The sequence below is a fragment of the Dendropsophus ebraccatus genome, chromosome 10, assembly GCF_027789765.1.
Source record: "Dendropsophus ebraccatus isolate aDenEbr1 chromosome 10, aDenEbr1.pat, whole genome shotgun sequence".
In the NCBI taxonomy this organism is placed as follows: domain Eukaryota; kingdom Metazoa; phylum Chordata; class Amphibia; order Anura; family Hylidae; genus Dendropsophus; species Dendropsophus ebraccatus.
This window is the reverse complement of record NC_091463.1, coordinates 28,299,630-28,317,196: the sequence shown is the minus strand read 5'-3', so window position 1 is coordinate 28,317,196 and position 17,567 is coordinate 28,299,630. Positions and strand designations below refer to the sequence as shown.

The 17,567-nt window shown below is 40.8% G+C and overlaps 1 protein-coding gene across 2 annotated transcripts in view; it reads right to left on the bottom strand.

The window, feature by feature from the left end:
* The window catches only part of NEK6 (NIMA related kinase 6), a 140,796-nt gene that overhangs the window by 25,162 nt on the left and 98,067 nt on the right, over positions 1-17,567 (bottom strand). For both annotated transcript variants that reach the window (XM_069943870.1, XM_069943871.1), the window contains 4 exons: positions 16,801-16,863; positions 11,475-11,585; positions 8,041-8,149; positions 3,533-3,640 (listed from right to left, as the gene is read on the bottom strand). In XM_069943870.1, coding sequence (XP_069799971.1) covers positions 3,533-3,640; positions 8,041-8,149; positions 11,475-11,585; positions 16,801-16,863 — 391 coding nt within the window. The remainder of the gene's footprint in view (positions 1-3,532; positions 3,641-8,040; positions 8,150-11,474; positions 11,586-16,800; positions 16,864-17,567) is intronic.

The window sequence follows — 17,567 nt, the reverse complement described above, 5'->3', positions numbered from 1 at the left end:
AGAAAGCCTTATAGTAGCACAGCAGCCTGCTTGTACCACCCGGTGTATTTATGTATGACGTAGCAGCACGTAGCACTGGATGAACACACGTACTACTCTTTTTTTTAGATCGAGCAGTCTAGCATGTATCAGGAGCAAAAAGCACTTGGTGAGCGGCCTGCTTGTACCACCCTGTGTATTTATGTATGACAAAGCAGCACGTAGCACTAGATGAACACAAGTACTACTCCTTTTTATTTTTAGATCGAACAGTCTAGCACGTATCAGCAGCAAAAAGCACTTGGTGAGCAGCCTGCTTGCACTACCCTTTGTATTTATGTATGACGTAGCAGCACATAGCACTGGATGAACACATGTATATATGTTATTGGGTCATGTGATTATGCCATCCAAGCATTGTTATTCTCGTTTCTTGCGATGCTACGTACACCAAGGGGCTGTGGCAGCCTCCCTGCACGTTGATTGGCTAAAACAACAGGGAAGAAGGGGGATTTGAACGCTCATCAAATATTTATCGAATATTCTGCAAACTATTCGATAATATTTGATACGATCGAATCCCTTACTATTCGATTGAATATCTATTTGATCGACCAGTCGTCGCTCATCACTACAATTAATGTATCTAATTCAGGGGTGCAGGACCTGCTGGCCTCTGCGGCCACTTGCAAGTTGCAGAGAGGCATTGCTAGCACTGGACATGAGGGGTGTAGGTGTAGTAAAATACAATGGTGGAGTAGATAGCTGTCACTTGCCTGCTCCTCCATTCACTCTCATAAGCTGCAAGCACTACAGGCCTGCGGTCACCACCTTCTTGCTGCCCCTCCATTCATTGCAGGAGCTTGGACTCCTGTGCCTCAATTTACCGCAATGGGGCATATTAGAGGTTATGACAGGTACATTTTAACTTTTATTGCAGCCCCTTGAAGTAGAATAATATTACACTTCCAGGGACACTTGAAACCAGAATGTGTTTTATAGATTAATAGACTATTGTTTCATGCAAGTTATAAGTCAGCCTATACACGCAATAGCTACTGGCCTGACATCGACTCAGCCATGAGTTCTCTCCCAATCCCACCATAGACACAAATATTCGGCATTCATTTCTGAATGGATTGATGAGGAGGTAAGCCAGTGCCATTTTCACTTAATGCTTCTCTCCCCTGGCCTCCATATGACAGCCGGCTAGCTACACTGAAACTGGCAAGTTTGGGCGACTTTTTTCTAATGTGTATGGAAGTCATTTGGTGGTCTTTTGGGGATCTTTTCAAATCCACCAATACATTTCCAATGCATATAACTGGGGCTTCTGCAACCCAAGGATTTTTGCTGCCGACGAACGTCAGCACCTAATCTATTAGGTCCACTGACTGACAATGGGGCTAATCCTGCTGCAAACCTGTAGTCAATCCACTGCAGAAATATCAGATTCCATCTTGAGTTTTTGCTGCAGAAACACACATCTTATTTCGATCCATAGTGTGAACAGAGTTTATAGTAATCCCCATACCTGAAAGCAGACAGGGAATGTATCGCTTCCCTGACTAATGTAAGCACAACATAGAGCAAAAGCAGGCAGACGAAGGCAGGTCTCTTGTATGCATGAAGTTAGGGAGGAGAAGGGACTAGACAGTAGTATGTATGATATGTGTATGTATCATTGTGAAATGCCATTGCAAACATATCACCAGTAGTAACTGTGGTCATACGTGAATCATTTCCTTGATTGTCATATACACTCTCTCTATACGAGGTTTAGATTTTAATAAACGTGTATAATACTGTAGACCTTTGCCCAGCTATGCGGCCACCAAGACGATACCCTTTCATATCTGTCTGGATTACTGCTCTGACTGATGTGCTGGGGATATAGGCACTGTGACTTGTGGAATCCCGGTTCCTTCTCATTAATATAATAAGTGCAGCTGTCGCAGGACATCTCATCATTAGGTGGACACCATCATATTTTGGGCTTATTCCGCCTGACATGATCTTAATAGGGCTTGATGTGGTTTTTTTTTCCCCTCTTTACTTTGTAAAAATATTTATCCAGATCACGTGCAGACAGACATCTATACATAGAGAGGCAGCAGTGCCCCATCTACATGTAAGCAGCTCACATACATTACACCGAAACAATAGGGAAAACGGTACAATTGTAATAATGAAATAAAAAAAAATAATCAATTAAAACCAATAAAAATATTATGTAATTTATAACTGCAATGCAATAGAAGAAAGCAACCGCCATGGATCGGCCAGTGAATAAGGAGCATTATGGTCATGTTGTGTTTTTTTCAAAAAACTGCATAAAGTAAAAAGGAAACAAGGCTCTATAACGTGAACTGAACTAATGGGGTGACAAGTACATTTTTGTATAGTTTGTGTGTGCATTTAAAAGCTTATGAATAAAGATATTCATTGTTCTTATATGCTGCTGTTATTTACAAAAATGTAAAAAAAAAACTCCAATGGAGAGTGGATCTTCCAAAGCTAGGTAAAAAGGAAACGAGAATGATTCTGGGGTTTGATGGAGACTACATGTCCCTATACACCCTATACCTTCGCCAGCCATACTCACCGCTCGGCCTTCAGTGTAAGGTGTATTGGGCTCTATTGAATGACCACTGATAGATCACAATGTCAGTGGTGATTGGGGTCAGGCGTGATAAAGAAATCACTGCACAACACATTTGTTCTGGGAGAGATAAGCCATAGCTAGAACTCTCTTTCTGCAGCTTGCCCCTCCCCATAGAGAACACAGTAAAGCTTGGCCATGAAAAAAGTTCCTGTGTATGGGGAGGACAGGGGCCAGATAGGAGATATAACGGTCAGTTATTAAAGATGTATGGGGACCTTAATGCTGGCCATACACATTAAAGTCAGGGGAACCTGCCAACTTTAGCAAGAGTGGCTCACCTCCTGAATGTCCCCCCTTTTAACATAACCCAACCTTTTGCTCTTAAGAAGAGTGGCCACCACCAGAGATACCGGGGGCTGTCTCCCCTCTTTCTATTCAGAACACATACAGGTTTGGCCAAGCTGAGCCTATGTGGGGATCGAAAGGTATAACAAATGTTTTGCCAACAGCTATCCTAAACATATGGCCGCCTTTAGTAGGAGACATTGTTTAAGAAGAAAGTTAATGTCCACCAGTACTTGTATGTGTATATATATATATAGTGGGATAACCACCCAAGCCTAACCGTCCTCCAGCATATGGATTTTAACATACCCAAACTTTTTGCTTTTGGGGAGATAAGCCAACACTAGAGGAGCCAGCAGCTTTCTCTCTTTTACCTATTTAAAAGACACTGAAGCTTAGCTGGGCTTAGTGTGCATGAAAGAATGAGAGACACAGTTGCCCAACAAAGATTTGGCTTACAAATAATGCGTGGCCACCTTTAGTAGAAGAAATTGTTCTAGAAAATAACTGATGTCAACCAGTTTTTGGATGAAGGTTTTGTCAAAAAAACAAGGAGAATCCAGCACACTTACAAATTTGCACAAAAATGTAAAAATACTGTACCCAAGGAATGTGCCGCGGTGGTTTTGGAGCTAAAGAACCGACCAAGCCCGAGGTCTCCTAACTTCACAAATCCAGTGGCCGTGATAAAAACATTGGCAGGCTTTATATCTGTAAAAGAGAAAGAAGAGATTAACCTTACGGTTCCTTGCTTGTAGGTAATGTAACATTAATTTTTCTACAAGACATAGGTTCTCACCATCGAGGGTCTAGCTCACACAGGTTTCTGATATCACTACCTAACATCGTAGAAATAACCCACATTACTCATGCATCTAAGAAGACATTCTAGGAAATCAATAACCACCGGTTAGCCTTTGGGACTTCCTATAGTTTGTAAATATATTCTTAGGTCTCCTATGTAACGTACAAGCTCTGTCAGTAAAACGTTTGTTTTATTGACTTACGATATACAGTACCTATGTTCAGGATGCGTATGTGTGCGTGTGTGTGTGTGTGTATATATATATATATATTTTTTTTAACAGCAGATTTAGCTTCTCGTTGCCAACATAAAGCTCTAAATGTAGAAATGCAAAAACTAAGAAAAAAAAGTGAATAGCTTAAACGTAGGTGTAATGACATAATGGCCATGTCAGTCTCTATAAACATCAATTATAGGAACATGTGGGTTTCAATGAAATCTGTTTTTGTGAGGAAAAGAAACTTAAAAAAAAAAATCCCCAGTCTCTGACGTGTCTCTTCAGTCAAATAGGTTAAATCTCTGTTAGTCATTTTTTAGTTAAATACTATGCTGAAAACAGAATATAAAAGCAGTGTTACCGCCATTACATCAGCAGTTGTACTTCTGAAACAAAAAAAAAAAAAAAAAATTATATAAAAGTTAAAAAGTTATGTAGGGGTTTTCTTAGGTCAAGGAGAAAACCCTGACAGAGGTTCTAATAACCCAGTAATGGATTATAATAAGTCCGTTTCATGCGGTAGCCCAGGGCCCTGAGCTCCCAAACAGACTCATACAGAAAATTACTGCTTTTCTACATCAATTGTGCACAAATCAGGGCATTGTGACATTATCTATCCTGTACTATGAATACCACGCCAGTGGTGCCATAGTTACAGTAGGGTGGGGGGGCCAGACTTGGTGAACAGCCCGGGGCCTATGGTAAAGTTAATTGGCCCCTATAATAACCATTTGTATTAGGTTGTCACCCTTATCCTGGGGCTGGCGAAGTTGGATGCAGCCCTAGAGTCCAGGGCTGCATGGATACAGCCATAGGGAACATGACGCATGAACTGATCCCATTGATTTGAATGGAACACTTAAAACTATCCAGCACTTGAATCAGCACGCCGGATTAACGGGCGTGAAGGATGCAGGAACGCATCTTACAACATTCTTCCACCTGTCATCTCTAACAACTGATGCATTATGTAAACATATTTCTAATGTACAAGTATTTCTTAAAGAGTCACTGTCGTTAAAATTTTTTTTTGCAGAAATTAATAGTCCAAGCGATTTTAAGAAACTTTGTAATTGGGTTTATTAGACAAATATGCCATTATCTGCATGTAAAAAGCCTTTTCCCAGGTCTCCCCCTCCTCTTCTTTCTGTCATACACTGCTCAGAATCAAGAAATCTCAACTGTTTTTTCATCAGTCGGATCTGTCCGTTCTATGAAGAGGGGAGGGGGGAAGGAGCGAGATTAGCCGGCAGCTGAGAGCCAAGAACAAAGGATTGCACAGCGGGGGAGCTATTCAGATCCCTATTCAGAGGTCAGAGAGGTCAGTGGTGACTGCAGAGGAGAGAGCTCGGGATGTGAATGTAAATTAATTCTTTGTTGTCCTGTTTTGCTGCTTTTACTTTCTCTCTCCATAGGAAAACCATGAAGACAGAGGGAAAGCTTTAAACTGCTTTTTCATGATAAAAATTCATTTTTCATAAAACCCAATAACAAAGTTTCTGTACTATTGATTTCTGCAATAAAAATTTTAACGACAGTCACACTTTAAAAATATATTGTATGATGAGCAATTTGTATTCTTTTAGATATGCAAATGAGCAGCAAGTTCCTACAGGGTGTGGCCAATAACCTCAAGTGCCCAGCATTTCCATTTACTATTACTGCTTGCCTCCTCCACCTGCACTTTATTGACAGCCCCTGCACTTTGAGAGACAGAAAAGTTCACTGATCTGAAATGTAAAACTTTAAACATGCTTTTAAGGAGGACCTGTGGTCAGTCCCAAAAAAGTCCAAATAGCTGTTATATCATTATATAGTCTTGGGTGCCCTGATTCCAACATTGTTTTCACAAGAGCATGTGAATGAAGCTTAGGGGGACTGAATTATGCTCAGGGTGTGGGAATATGAATTCCTATAAAAACACCCCAGAATCTAGCGCTTACAACCCATTTTGCAAGAACATCCTCTCCCCTCTGTTTATTCAGTGAGGAGTAGAGATATTCAACCAAAGAGTAAACCCTTATTTCTCCGGAACAATACGGAAAGTAATGAATACGAAATTAATGAACACCACTGGACTCAATATATCAACAATGAACGCCACTGTCATATTATAAAAAATTGGACTAACCACAGGCCCTCTAACCTCTTTATGGTGCTGTGAGGGGTCATCCAGGATGCAAAAGGCATAGTTGCTTTCTTCCAAAAACTGCGCCACCTGTGTCCTCAGTTTGTGTGTGGTACTACAGCTCTGCTCCGGTCACTTTACATAGTTTATACGTTTGAAAAAAAGACACATGTCCATAAAGTTCAACTAAGGGTGGAATAGATGGAGGGAAGGGGGACGGATAATGAAGCAGAAATACCACAAGAAAACTGAAGACAAGAATAAGGCAGCTATGTTTTTTCTAACTTCTTTAATTTTTTTTCCACCACCACCACAAAAAGACAAAAGTTTGGGGTTTCTTATATTGTTTTGATAAAAAGGGGCATAGTTTGAAAAATATCATGAACTTAATGGGCGAGTCAATGGTGAAGTAACATTTATTGGGAAGCAAACTGATAGAGAAGAACATCTCCAATAAACAGCAAAGACATAACTTTTAATAAAATTCTCGGCGCTTCTCCTACTTCTGTGCACTACAAACGTGTTCAGATAACTTTCACAGCAAACACGTCCGCCTCTATGAAGCCATGTGTCCCAATGCCCTAAACACAACACAAATCCAGAACTCTGATCGGAGCCTTTGTATCCGGCACTTCACAGCTGTGATGTGACAACACTTTCATAAAGGAATCAAAACATATCACCCTCTGACAGTTTCATCAGGTCCAATCAGAGCAGCGCTTCAAAGGCCGGATGAAATAAAACGTTCACAGAGGTAACAGGACGAGATGTAAGGGAGACAGAAATCTGGAGAAAGATTCTTCTTAACCGGAGACGAGTGGTGTGATACATTAGTTTACCCCTCAGTGTCTGAACAGTAAGAAGAGGCCAGAGCAATAAAAAGTAGATTTTGGGTTCTGTAGAACTTTGCTAAACCTTCTCATTACAAGTCAGTTTCCTTTTCCTTTAAAACATGGTCTACAGGTTAGACATGGGATGGTTCAATAACAGCAAATTTTCTCCTACTGTTTATTGCACACAGAGATGGTCACCACATCAGTCCTGGTCCAAAATGAAGGTCATCCATGTCTGGGAAAACAAACTAGGGTCAATTTCACAGGATGCCCCAATGACCTAACAGAGTGTTTTCAGAATGGAAAATTGTAGTACTCAGAGAAAAAACAAGCAAACACGAGGAAAAACATCCATAAAGAGGTTCCTATTAGTTGGAAATAAACTCAGGAGTCAAGTCCAACAAAGCAACACAGATAAACCACAGGAGCGCCGTGTTACACTGGTCTTTATTTCCATAAATTCCTAAATAGATAAAAAAATGTTTATTTTATACCATGATTGAGACTAAAGGGGATGAAACAAACGTGTGCTGTCATGTGTCAAGATTAGGCTCTATAAATAAAAGTGACCCCCCCCCCCCCCTTCATGGCAAGGGCAACTGCAACAAGGCCATCCACGGCGCAAATCTATGGTAAAGGAGCCACATCCCCCCCTTTCTCCCATAGCAGAGGATGCCAGAGAGCTCCCCGGGGCAGAGACAGCCACAGTACTTTAACAAAAAAGGCTTTCACAGCGTCCCCACAACAAGGGTAGGCCATAACATTTCCACAGTGGAGACAACCAATGCAGCCCCCATGGCAGTGGCAGCCATTGCACTAGTAATTGCCAAGCTTACAGTTTATAACTACTAGGAAGAAATGGTTTCAGTCAATTGTATGTTATTTATGCATACAGGTGCTATATATATATATATATATATATATATATATATATATATATATATATATATATATATATATATTCCTAGTACAGTGTGACAATTTATAGAAAGGTTTGAGTTCTCAGACTTTTTGCTAATTGATAAACTACTTTATGCAGTAGTCTCTATGAAAAGACAGCTGGATTCCTATCCAGGAGTGCAGGATTAGGTGTAGGATGAACAGGCCGTGGATGGATGGTGAGATTACCTCTGTGCATGATCCGGCGGGAATGCATATGTTCCACAGCGCTGCACAGCTGCACAAAGTACTTCCAGACTGTCCTCTCCGGTATTAATCTCTTTTGTTTCTTAAAATACTACGATGAGAAGAACAGAACAAGCTCGGTTATGTAAAATTCAAAGGTAAAGAATCACACATGTGAAAAGCAAATGCATAAAAGAAAATTATTTTTTTTAGCAGAGGACAGACTGTGAATAAACCATTGCAGAACTAATTCCACAATCTCCTAAAGCCTTCGGAGGTATCATAACCCATTTCCCACACTCATCAAATCAATGTTGTGGAACACAATAAAACCTGACAGGTGGAGACGCCGTCTTAGTGTAATGAGCATCTCTCGTCTTAATTACCTTGAATAACATATTTAGAGCCTCAAAACCATAAACTGCGGCAAATGGAATATTTGCCCAAAGCAAACTCTGATATCGTAAAATATTCTGTGCTATAATTGTAACACGGAGAAGTTAAAAAGATCTTCTCAGATGTTCAGAATCCAATCTAAATCCAGGACTGGATGCATAAATCTTGGCCATGTTTATTAGAACATGTGCCCTGGCAGCCCTGCCTTCCGTCCAGCTTGGCTTGCATTTGGCAGCTGAGTGTACACTAGTTGATGGCAGGAGACCAGTTTAAGTTGACTTGGTAGAATAGGTCACAGACCACTCCTGCTGGGTACAGAGAACACACGGCACTTGACAAATGACAGCCATTGTGCTTTCTGTTGACCCTACATTAATCTTGTCCAGTAGCTAAAACTAGAGTATGATCACAGGGCTACATGTGATTGTCTGAGATCCTATGCTTACAGGTAGTGTTGAGCGCATCTGTCAAAATGTTTGGGTTCGGCAATGATATCCAAACCCAACGCTTGGTGTTTGATTCCTCGTAGCTGCACAAGTTGGATGCCAGGAAAACATGGATACAGCCTATGGGCCCCCATGACTACCTAGGGTGGCATTAAACAAAAGGAAGCAAACACTGAGAATTCGGGTTTGGATAATGTTGCCAAACCCAAACATTTTGACATTCACTTACAAGTCAAGTAGTGGACATGGTGGAGGTTGTGAATACTATATGGGCAGTATAATGAAGGATGTAGAATAAATAAATAGAACACCTCTATTTGTACATTGGTTGAACTCTTCCTAACAAATTGGTAATGCCCCCTTTTTTTCCTCACTAGCTTACATTGTTGTTAACAAACTTATTGCTTTTATTGCTCTTAAAATCTGTTTACTTGAATTTGGGGGGGGGGGGGGATTCGTCAGACATGACAGAGCTCCAAAGAGGAATCATTGTTGATCCGTGCCTGCTATATGGAGGTCTGTGACCCCAGCTGTTGATGGGTGTGCTGTTTTTCAGTAGGTAAAAAAACAGGTAAAGCATTGACAGACAGAAGCAGCAGTAGTTGAAAGTCAAAGCTTGGCATGGGGATCATAATAATAATTAATCAAATGGTAGTCAAAAAATTAAAATCTACAGCCCCTTACAGGGGAATTATCAGAAGGTTAGACTAATCTAACCTGCTGATTGCCCCCTAATGCCCACTCTCAAGCCTGGTGGAGGTTCCTGAACGGTTTAGGAAGCAATATCATGGCACTCTATGGGCCCAACATTCAACCTTGAGGATAAAGTAACAGTCCAAAAGAATCTGGATATTCTAAAAGTCCATCCCAGGCTTTCTAAGTGTTGCTAAAAACTTCTAGGATGACAGTGCTCCTATCTACAATGCTTAGTGTAATGGCTCTTGGTTCATGATTGACAAAAACTGAAGTTTAAAAGGTTGTTCAGGCATACAAAAACATGGCTTCTTTCTTCCTAAAGGCCCTATTCCACGGAACGATTATCGTCTGTATGTGGCCGATATCGGCCGCTACGGATGATAATCGTCCCGTGGAATAGAGTGCAACGCTCAGCCGATATCGTTCATGTTGGCTGATCGTTCATGTCGCTTGTTTTTCAACATGTTGAAAAACAAGCGACTGATACAGCAACGATCTGCTGCCGTCGCTCCGTTAATTAGGAGCATCGGCAGCAGACGCTGCTGTATCCTATGGGCTGCCCGGACGATCAGTGATCACCCGGGCAGCCCCCCCACACCTCCCCGCCGCCCCTCCCGCACTCACCCGCTCGCTGCAGCCCCGTTGAATAGCGGCGGCAGCGAGGGGGGAACGAGGAGCAAACGAGCGCTGAGAGGGCTCGTTTGCTCCTCTAAACGGCCCGTGGAATAGGGCCATTAAACAGCACCACTCTTGTTTGGGTGTGGGTCTGCAGCTGAGTTCCGTTAAAATGAATGGAGCTGAATTCTAATACCACACGCAACCTGAGGACAGGGGTGGTGCAAGTAAGTAGCTGTGTTTCAGTTCATTACTTATATGGAACAGCAATAGCAAACAATATAAAATGAAAGGAAGGTGGCACTCACCCATATGCTTATTTTGAATCTTCCTTTATTCAAAGTCCAGGGACACAGGTAGTAGGTGAGGGAGGACATGTGCATTACCGTGTCAGTTGACACTGTGAAACACGTCCTCCCTAAACTGATACCTGTATCCCTGGACTTTGAATAAAGGAAGAATCACACTGAGCATATGGGTGAGTGACACCTTCCTTTCATTCTATATCGTTTGCTATTACAAAACTCTATCTTTACTGAATGCAGAGTACCAATTCAGCTCATAAAGGGACAGGTTACACTCTGAGTGCAATTGATAGACTGTGTGCTCGTGGATGAACTATTTGGAGATGTGCTCTTTCCCCGCCTGGCATCATATATCAATATGATTCCAGGAGCGGGGAAAGTGTTTAAATCTTTGCGGCACTGTAATGATGCAACTGCCATGCTGCAAAGATTAAAACACTTTCCCGGCATCATACTCATTCATGATCCCGGGTGGGGAAAGAGTCCACTACAGGGCGTCCCGTCCATGCGTTCTATGTTTCACAAAACATGGGAATAGGCCCTAGAGGCCAAAATTTGGGCTGCAACGTTTGTAATGGCCACACTATATACAATGTCTGGGTTGTAAAGTTGGTGTCTAACTTTATAATACAGAATTTACAAAATACACCATCAGAGCTCTGCCATGATCCTACGGTGCCTCAGGTTTGTCTTAACTCACTAAAAAATTCATAAGGAATATGTGACCAATCACAGTTCATTAAAAACTTATTTTTACAAACAAACGAGAATAGGTTGTATTCATCTGAACAGTAACTTAACCGGTACAGTTCTGGGTAAACCATTTCTTGGAAACTGACATCCGTTTCCATCAGCTCTTTCACAAAAACAGCAATAAAGTAATTCTATTTATCTACTCGATATAAAGTACTCACTAGACATTTGTATGACACTTAGGAACAAATTCCTCATCTGCAAAATAAAAACCTTTGGTCCTTACTTTAATCATTTGAGAAAGATCTCCAGCATCTGCCAACTCCAAAACGATGTTCAGCTCATTGTCTTCGATGAATGAGTCCAGATACTTGATAATGTTCGGGTGGTTCAATTGCTGCAGGGTCAAAGAGAGAAAGAGACGGGATGAACAATGGAATCTGAAGATAAATTGATCTAATAAGTGCAGTGTCTTGTACTCCATGTGCATATTATTTGCGTGCAAAATTTCCATTAACATTTTTCTATTCCATTTCCGAAATCTGCTTCACCCCTTCTGCTTACACTCCAGAACTTTGGCCTCAGTATCTTCACTATCTAACATGGGCACCATATTTAGGGCCCATCAGACCACTACACACATATTTTTAAGCAACCATTGATACACCAATGTTATTTTAAAAGGGGAATCCTCATTAAAAAGATGATCTCCAAATAAGTCCTAGATGTAAAAGTTGTATCCAGTACAGGTCCCTCTATTTCCCCCACTCTTCATATCCCATGCAGTGGTGGCCATACTTGTGCAAATGCTCCTCATATATTTCAGTGGCATTTGGCCAGGTTCATGAGAGTGCTCAAATACAGAGCATGTGAGCTATTTCTTAAACCTTGCTCCAACATAGTGAATAGGCCGGTTTCTCAGCATGTGTAGAAGCCAAGGAGCCATCCTGTTCTCACCATGTAGCTGCCATGAGCAGTATAGAGGAGCTCTGATGCATTGATATGTCTGGAGTAAGGATGCAGATGCAAAAGATGTAGTGATGTCTTTTATTTATTGTACTGCTTGCTGATCACTTAGCGGAAAGAAATCTACCATCTATAATGCCTGAGAAGTTTTTATACCTAAAGTGCTATAAAAGGAGAAGAGATGGGATAAGCAAACCGAATCTAACAAATCCAGATTAGTTCAGAACTTTTTGCAAAGTGCACAACCACACAATAAAATACACATTAAAAAATCAACAAAAAAGGGCATGCTCACCTGTTTGCGCTCCGCCAGTGTCCCCCTAAGGGTCTCTGGTGTCTCCAGCCACCCTTAGCCAATCAATGACTGAGACTGGACGGCGCCACAGCCAGTGTTTGGGTGAGCGGGCTGTCAGTCCATAAACATGGAGAGCCTGCTCAGCCAATCACTTGCCACGGCACTGTCCCATCTAAGTCAATCAGGGATTTGCTGAGTCGCCTGTCACTCCTGAGATGAGAGTGACAGCCCGCTTAGCTAATCAATGGCTGCAACGATGTCCTGTCTCAGAAACTGATTGGCTGAGTGGGCTGAAAGGGGGGGGGGGGCAGCGGTGGAGGACACCAGGGGTTAAAGGGTTTAAGGTTCGGACAAACCCAAACTCCGCCAAACCAAACTTTTGATTCATAACTATGGTCTTTTGGTGCAAAACAAAAATGAGACGAGAGAACGTCTTTACAAAAAGGGGTTGTCTGGAGAGTTATTTTATAAGTTCCAGGTGAGTTTAATTTTAATTTTTTATTTAAATGCCCCTGATCTCCCACAATGCTGACCCCTACTAAGCCTTCCCACTTGTGTCTTGACTAGTGTTGAGCAAGCACTAAAATGCTTGAGTGCATTTTACTCGAGTCGTTACTCCCAAAGTTCTAATAGGTCTTGCAGAAACCTACTGCATTTTATTGTTCAAATTCCTGTATATTTTATTTAAAGGGATGAAATACACAAAAATATGAATAAAAAAAAAATTAAATACCTTACTGCAGAGGGTGGCATATATATAACTGACGGCTGATCATTATTGAATGTGTATGGCCACTTATACACAAGAGGTGCTCACTTGAGCATCGGGCATCCAAATTCTAGCTCGCTCAACACTAGTCTTGAAACACAGCAATTGTTGTTTTTCTTTCCATCATTTAAATCTAAATTATTCCCTGGACAATTCCTTTAATCTTGACGCTGAACACTTCCGTTTGTGTTCTTTTCGGTGTGACCCTTTATTCTATATTTCTATTAAACAATAAAAAAGCAGCTAAAATGTATAGAAATACCAATTAGTATTATTCACACTTATTATGTATTGAATAAACAGCCGCTACATGTCAATAACAATGTGCAATAGATTAGATCGCTTTACTTTATTAGTACGATGATAAAAAAAAAAAACACCACCGATCCAAGATGGGATCTGTCAATTACCAGAAGGATGACTAAACACTTCTCCTTGACAAGTTGTTTTCTTTTAAAGCACTAACAGGGGACGCTGACAGACAAACCAAAGCCGTTTCCCTCTCCCATTATATAGACCGTAACCTTGGACTATTATGTGTTAAAGCAGCAGACAAGGGGCCCTCCACCTGCTCCATATGCCCACAAACTGCTGACCTTGTATTGCATTAAACGGTTTCTCGGGAACCTACTTAAAACTTACATTATTGTTACTTTTGATTTGTTGAGCTGCTTGTAAGCTGACTTCTGTGCGTTCAGGGTTTGTATCAGACATAATTTATAAATGCGTACACATTAGAAAGGAATGCCCTACAGGCAGTAAAACAGATACACTCGCTGCTCATTCGCAACGCAATGTGACTGCTCAGACTGACTCACCAGATTTTGAGCTGTTTGATGCTGTGATTTGAGTGTTTAAACGGCATTTTTTCTCTCCGCAGGGATCCTGGCTTTGAGCATACTTGCAAATTTTCAAGTGTGAAATGTTTCAAAAATATATATATTCAGCAAAGCAATGCCCACAGGCCACTAAGTGTCTTTCTGAGAGATTATTGCCTATAAAATATTAGGAAGATTTGGGAAATTCCATCCTGTTATGTCAAATATATCTTAAACCAGCTGGAACTTACAAATGCACATAGAGCACGATTGGATTCATCCCGAGTCATGAGAGTTAAAAATACCGGACATGCGCCTCTCCGGCAAAACATCAGTATGATATGCATAAGAAGAGGAGGGTTTTTTTTATCTAAAGGGCATTGCATAATAAAAACCTGTATGTAGAGAGGAGCAGGTTCATACTCACTACTAAAGGTTTCAACAGTGTGACTTGCACACTAAGGCCGGGTTCACACAATGTATTATTTTCAAATCACTAATCGCAGATCGCAACACCGGCCGCTATTTATTGAAAAAATACATCGCATTGTTTTCTACGGAATCCCAGCCACACAGAAAACTGATGTCAGTTTTATGCGGCTGCTATTCATTGAATAGCGACTGCACAAAATTGACAGTGCAGTGTATGAGACCTCTGTGGCTGGTCCTTTTAGGAAGGCACGGTGGCTGGTTCGGTCTAAGTACACTGCCTGTGGTTAGCAATGTTAAAAGGGGATATCCATCCAGCGTGATCAACGTGCCAATAAAATGTTAAAAAAAAGGACTTACTGATGCCAACATTGCCATTATTACTACTCAGACCTTCCTGTTCTCTATCCTAGGACACAGAATGTGCCTGCTTAGCCAATCACTAGCCACAGCAGTGACCCACCTTAGTGAGAATGAGTGAGAATGCCAGAAGAAAAAGAACAGGAATCTCACAGCACTAGGACTGACAAGACCAGCACAGCATCGGCAGGGGATCAGCACCAGGTGAGTACATGATTTTATGTTTTACTGCCACCTCAGCACACAGTAAAGATTTTTCTCTGGACAATCCCTCTAAGGGGTTGAATGCAGCTGTTACCTGCAGAGGTGTGCTTACGCATACGCTTTGATGAACCATCCCATTTACAGAATTTCTTTTGAGCCCCAGAAAAAAAAGCTATTCAGCAGCATATAACAACAATGTAATAAGATGGTATGTAACGGTTAGTAAAAGGGTTAATTTCTCATGTAGGACAATATACCCTTTGAATAGGCTGGGAATTTTTATCATAGGTCAGGATATACTGAACTATGTTTTATAGCAGTGACAAACATGTATAGTGAACAGCTTTGGAAACCAGAGCCAATGACTAAGGGTACAAATATAGGACTTGTTTCCATTGTGGGGGCCAGATCCAAGTCTGATTTGCGCAGTCCTTGTTTCCCACCCTCGAAGAACAGAAGATACATTCTAAAGCATTGTAAGGTCTTTCTATTATTTCTCCGTCTGGTTCTGTAACTATTTGGCATGTGTCATCTTATGTCATCTCTTTTTGTAAGCACCGTACTTTATACTCTAAGAGTATGTTCACACTGAGCAAATGGGGCGGAATTCCGTGGCAGAACTCTCCATAGAGATGCGGTCTGAAACTGGAGCAGGCGGGGTTCTGCAGCGGAATTCCACCCCATTTGCTCAGTGTAAACATATCCTTAAGCTTAAGGGGGCGTTCACACGTTCCATGTACACTCCGTATAGGACAATGTGTTGCAGTACAGAATATGGAGCTTATGCCATCCTCGATCAAGATGTTGCTGGGAGGTCCACATCAGTTTAAGGCCATGTTTACACAACGCATGAAATGACGATCTTGTTCTGTATCCAAATATGGCCGTATTTTGCCCTTATTTTTACGTTGCATGAGTATAGCCTAAATCTTTGCGCTACTGTCCTGACATGCTTTTAATCATGACGCAGGGAGTTCTGTGATTCTGATCCGTAGCACATCTTCCGTGCACAGACAATAACAACAGAACAATACCAATACCACAATAACAGAACAATTCCCCCTAAGGTTATATTCACACTGCGTTTTTCTGAGGTTTATTTTTAGCCTTCCAAAAAAAAAAGAAAAATCTGTTTTTCAGCCCCAAATAAATCTAAAAATTAATATAAATAACCAGTTAAATAATAGGTAAAAAAAAAAGACTATCAAGACTTTTTGACCGATTAGGCTATTAACAGTTTGTCCATGTATCTTGGCTGTTTAATCACCCTTGAAGTTACATCACCATGTAACGGTATATACCTTTATTTGACTACTGAATTATAAAATTATTAATTTCCACAATCATATATGTTTTTTGCTTGCTTGAAATCTTTAGAATTTTCTCGCCCTTTAACTGAAGCTCGGTGCTGGGTCAGAACTTAGCTGTAGCAAACAGCTCTATTGCCTTGTCTATAGATTGGCTGATTCCCTGCTATGCTGCTTCAGGGAAAACACGCCAGCACAAACATTACAGGTCAGTTGCCACAGGGGTTTCCCTGCAGAAAAGTAAAAAATGGCTTGCCCAGCCTTTTTAAGGACACTGCTGAGAATAAATACAATAGCAAAAAAAAAAAAAACTGGAAGTGACTGAAATGGAAAAGAACAATCAAAGGAATATTTTATTCTATGACCAATATCTGATGTATTATTATGTAGAATAGATATTGTTGGACAACAAAAAAAAAAGTATGTTTAAAAATATATAAAAATAAGGAATTTGTCAGTCTTACCTTTAGGAGGTCGATTTCTTTAATGCAGTCTTGTCTGGCTTTGGCGTCCATCATTTCAAATATCTGTAATTGACAGACAAGGTGGTACAAGTGAATGAAGTATCAAACACAAAGCTCAAGGATTAAAAGAAGCCTGCTACTCAGAGAGTCCAAAATAGGCAAAAAAACATCATTAAAAACTACAAAATGTGATTTTTTTTAAAAAAAGATATTCCATCATAAGAAATAATCTAAGGCAATCGGTTTCATTCCTTTTTTTTTTTTTAAATCCATGTGAGATCATCCCCAGTTTGGACCAGACATTGTTTTCCGCCACTTTTCCAAGGTAAAGAATGAATCACGTTCAAGTAAAAAAGTGGTGCCCTGTCTGTGTTCACCACCATAGGAGTATTTTCTTTATTTTTATGCCACAAAACAAAATTCTGACGAAAAACAATTCAACTGATAAAAAAATGTCGGTATCTTAAATTATTTGGGCAAAAACCTCTGTTTACAGAGGTGCTTTCTTATAAAGCCATCCTCACTTTATAAAACGTCTACGGCTCCTCTTAAACCTATTTTAACGTTTAAAGTCCACTTTTTTAAAAGGTGAGGGAGGATCTGGTTTAAAGGCCATCTGCATAGTGCCGGTGAACGTGACTGAATTTATATGCATTACTAAGAGGTGAAAACAGCTTGTAAACTCCTCATTGGGGATTAGCAGCCGAACCAAGGTCATGGGGAAGGGCAAGTATGAGCCCAATTTGTTTGTAGTGCCCTTGTGGCAT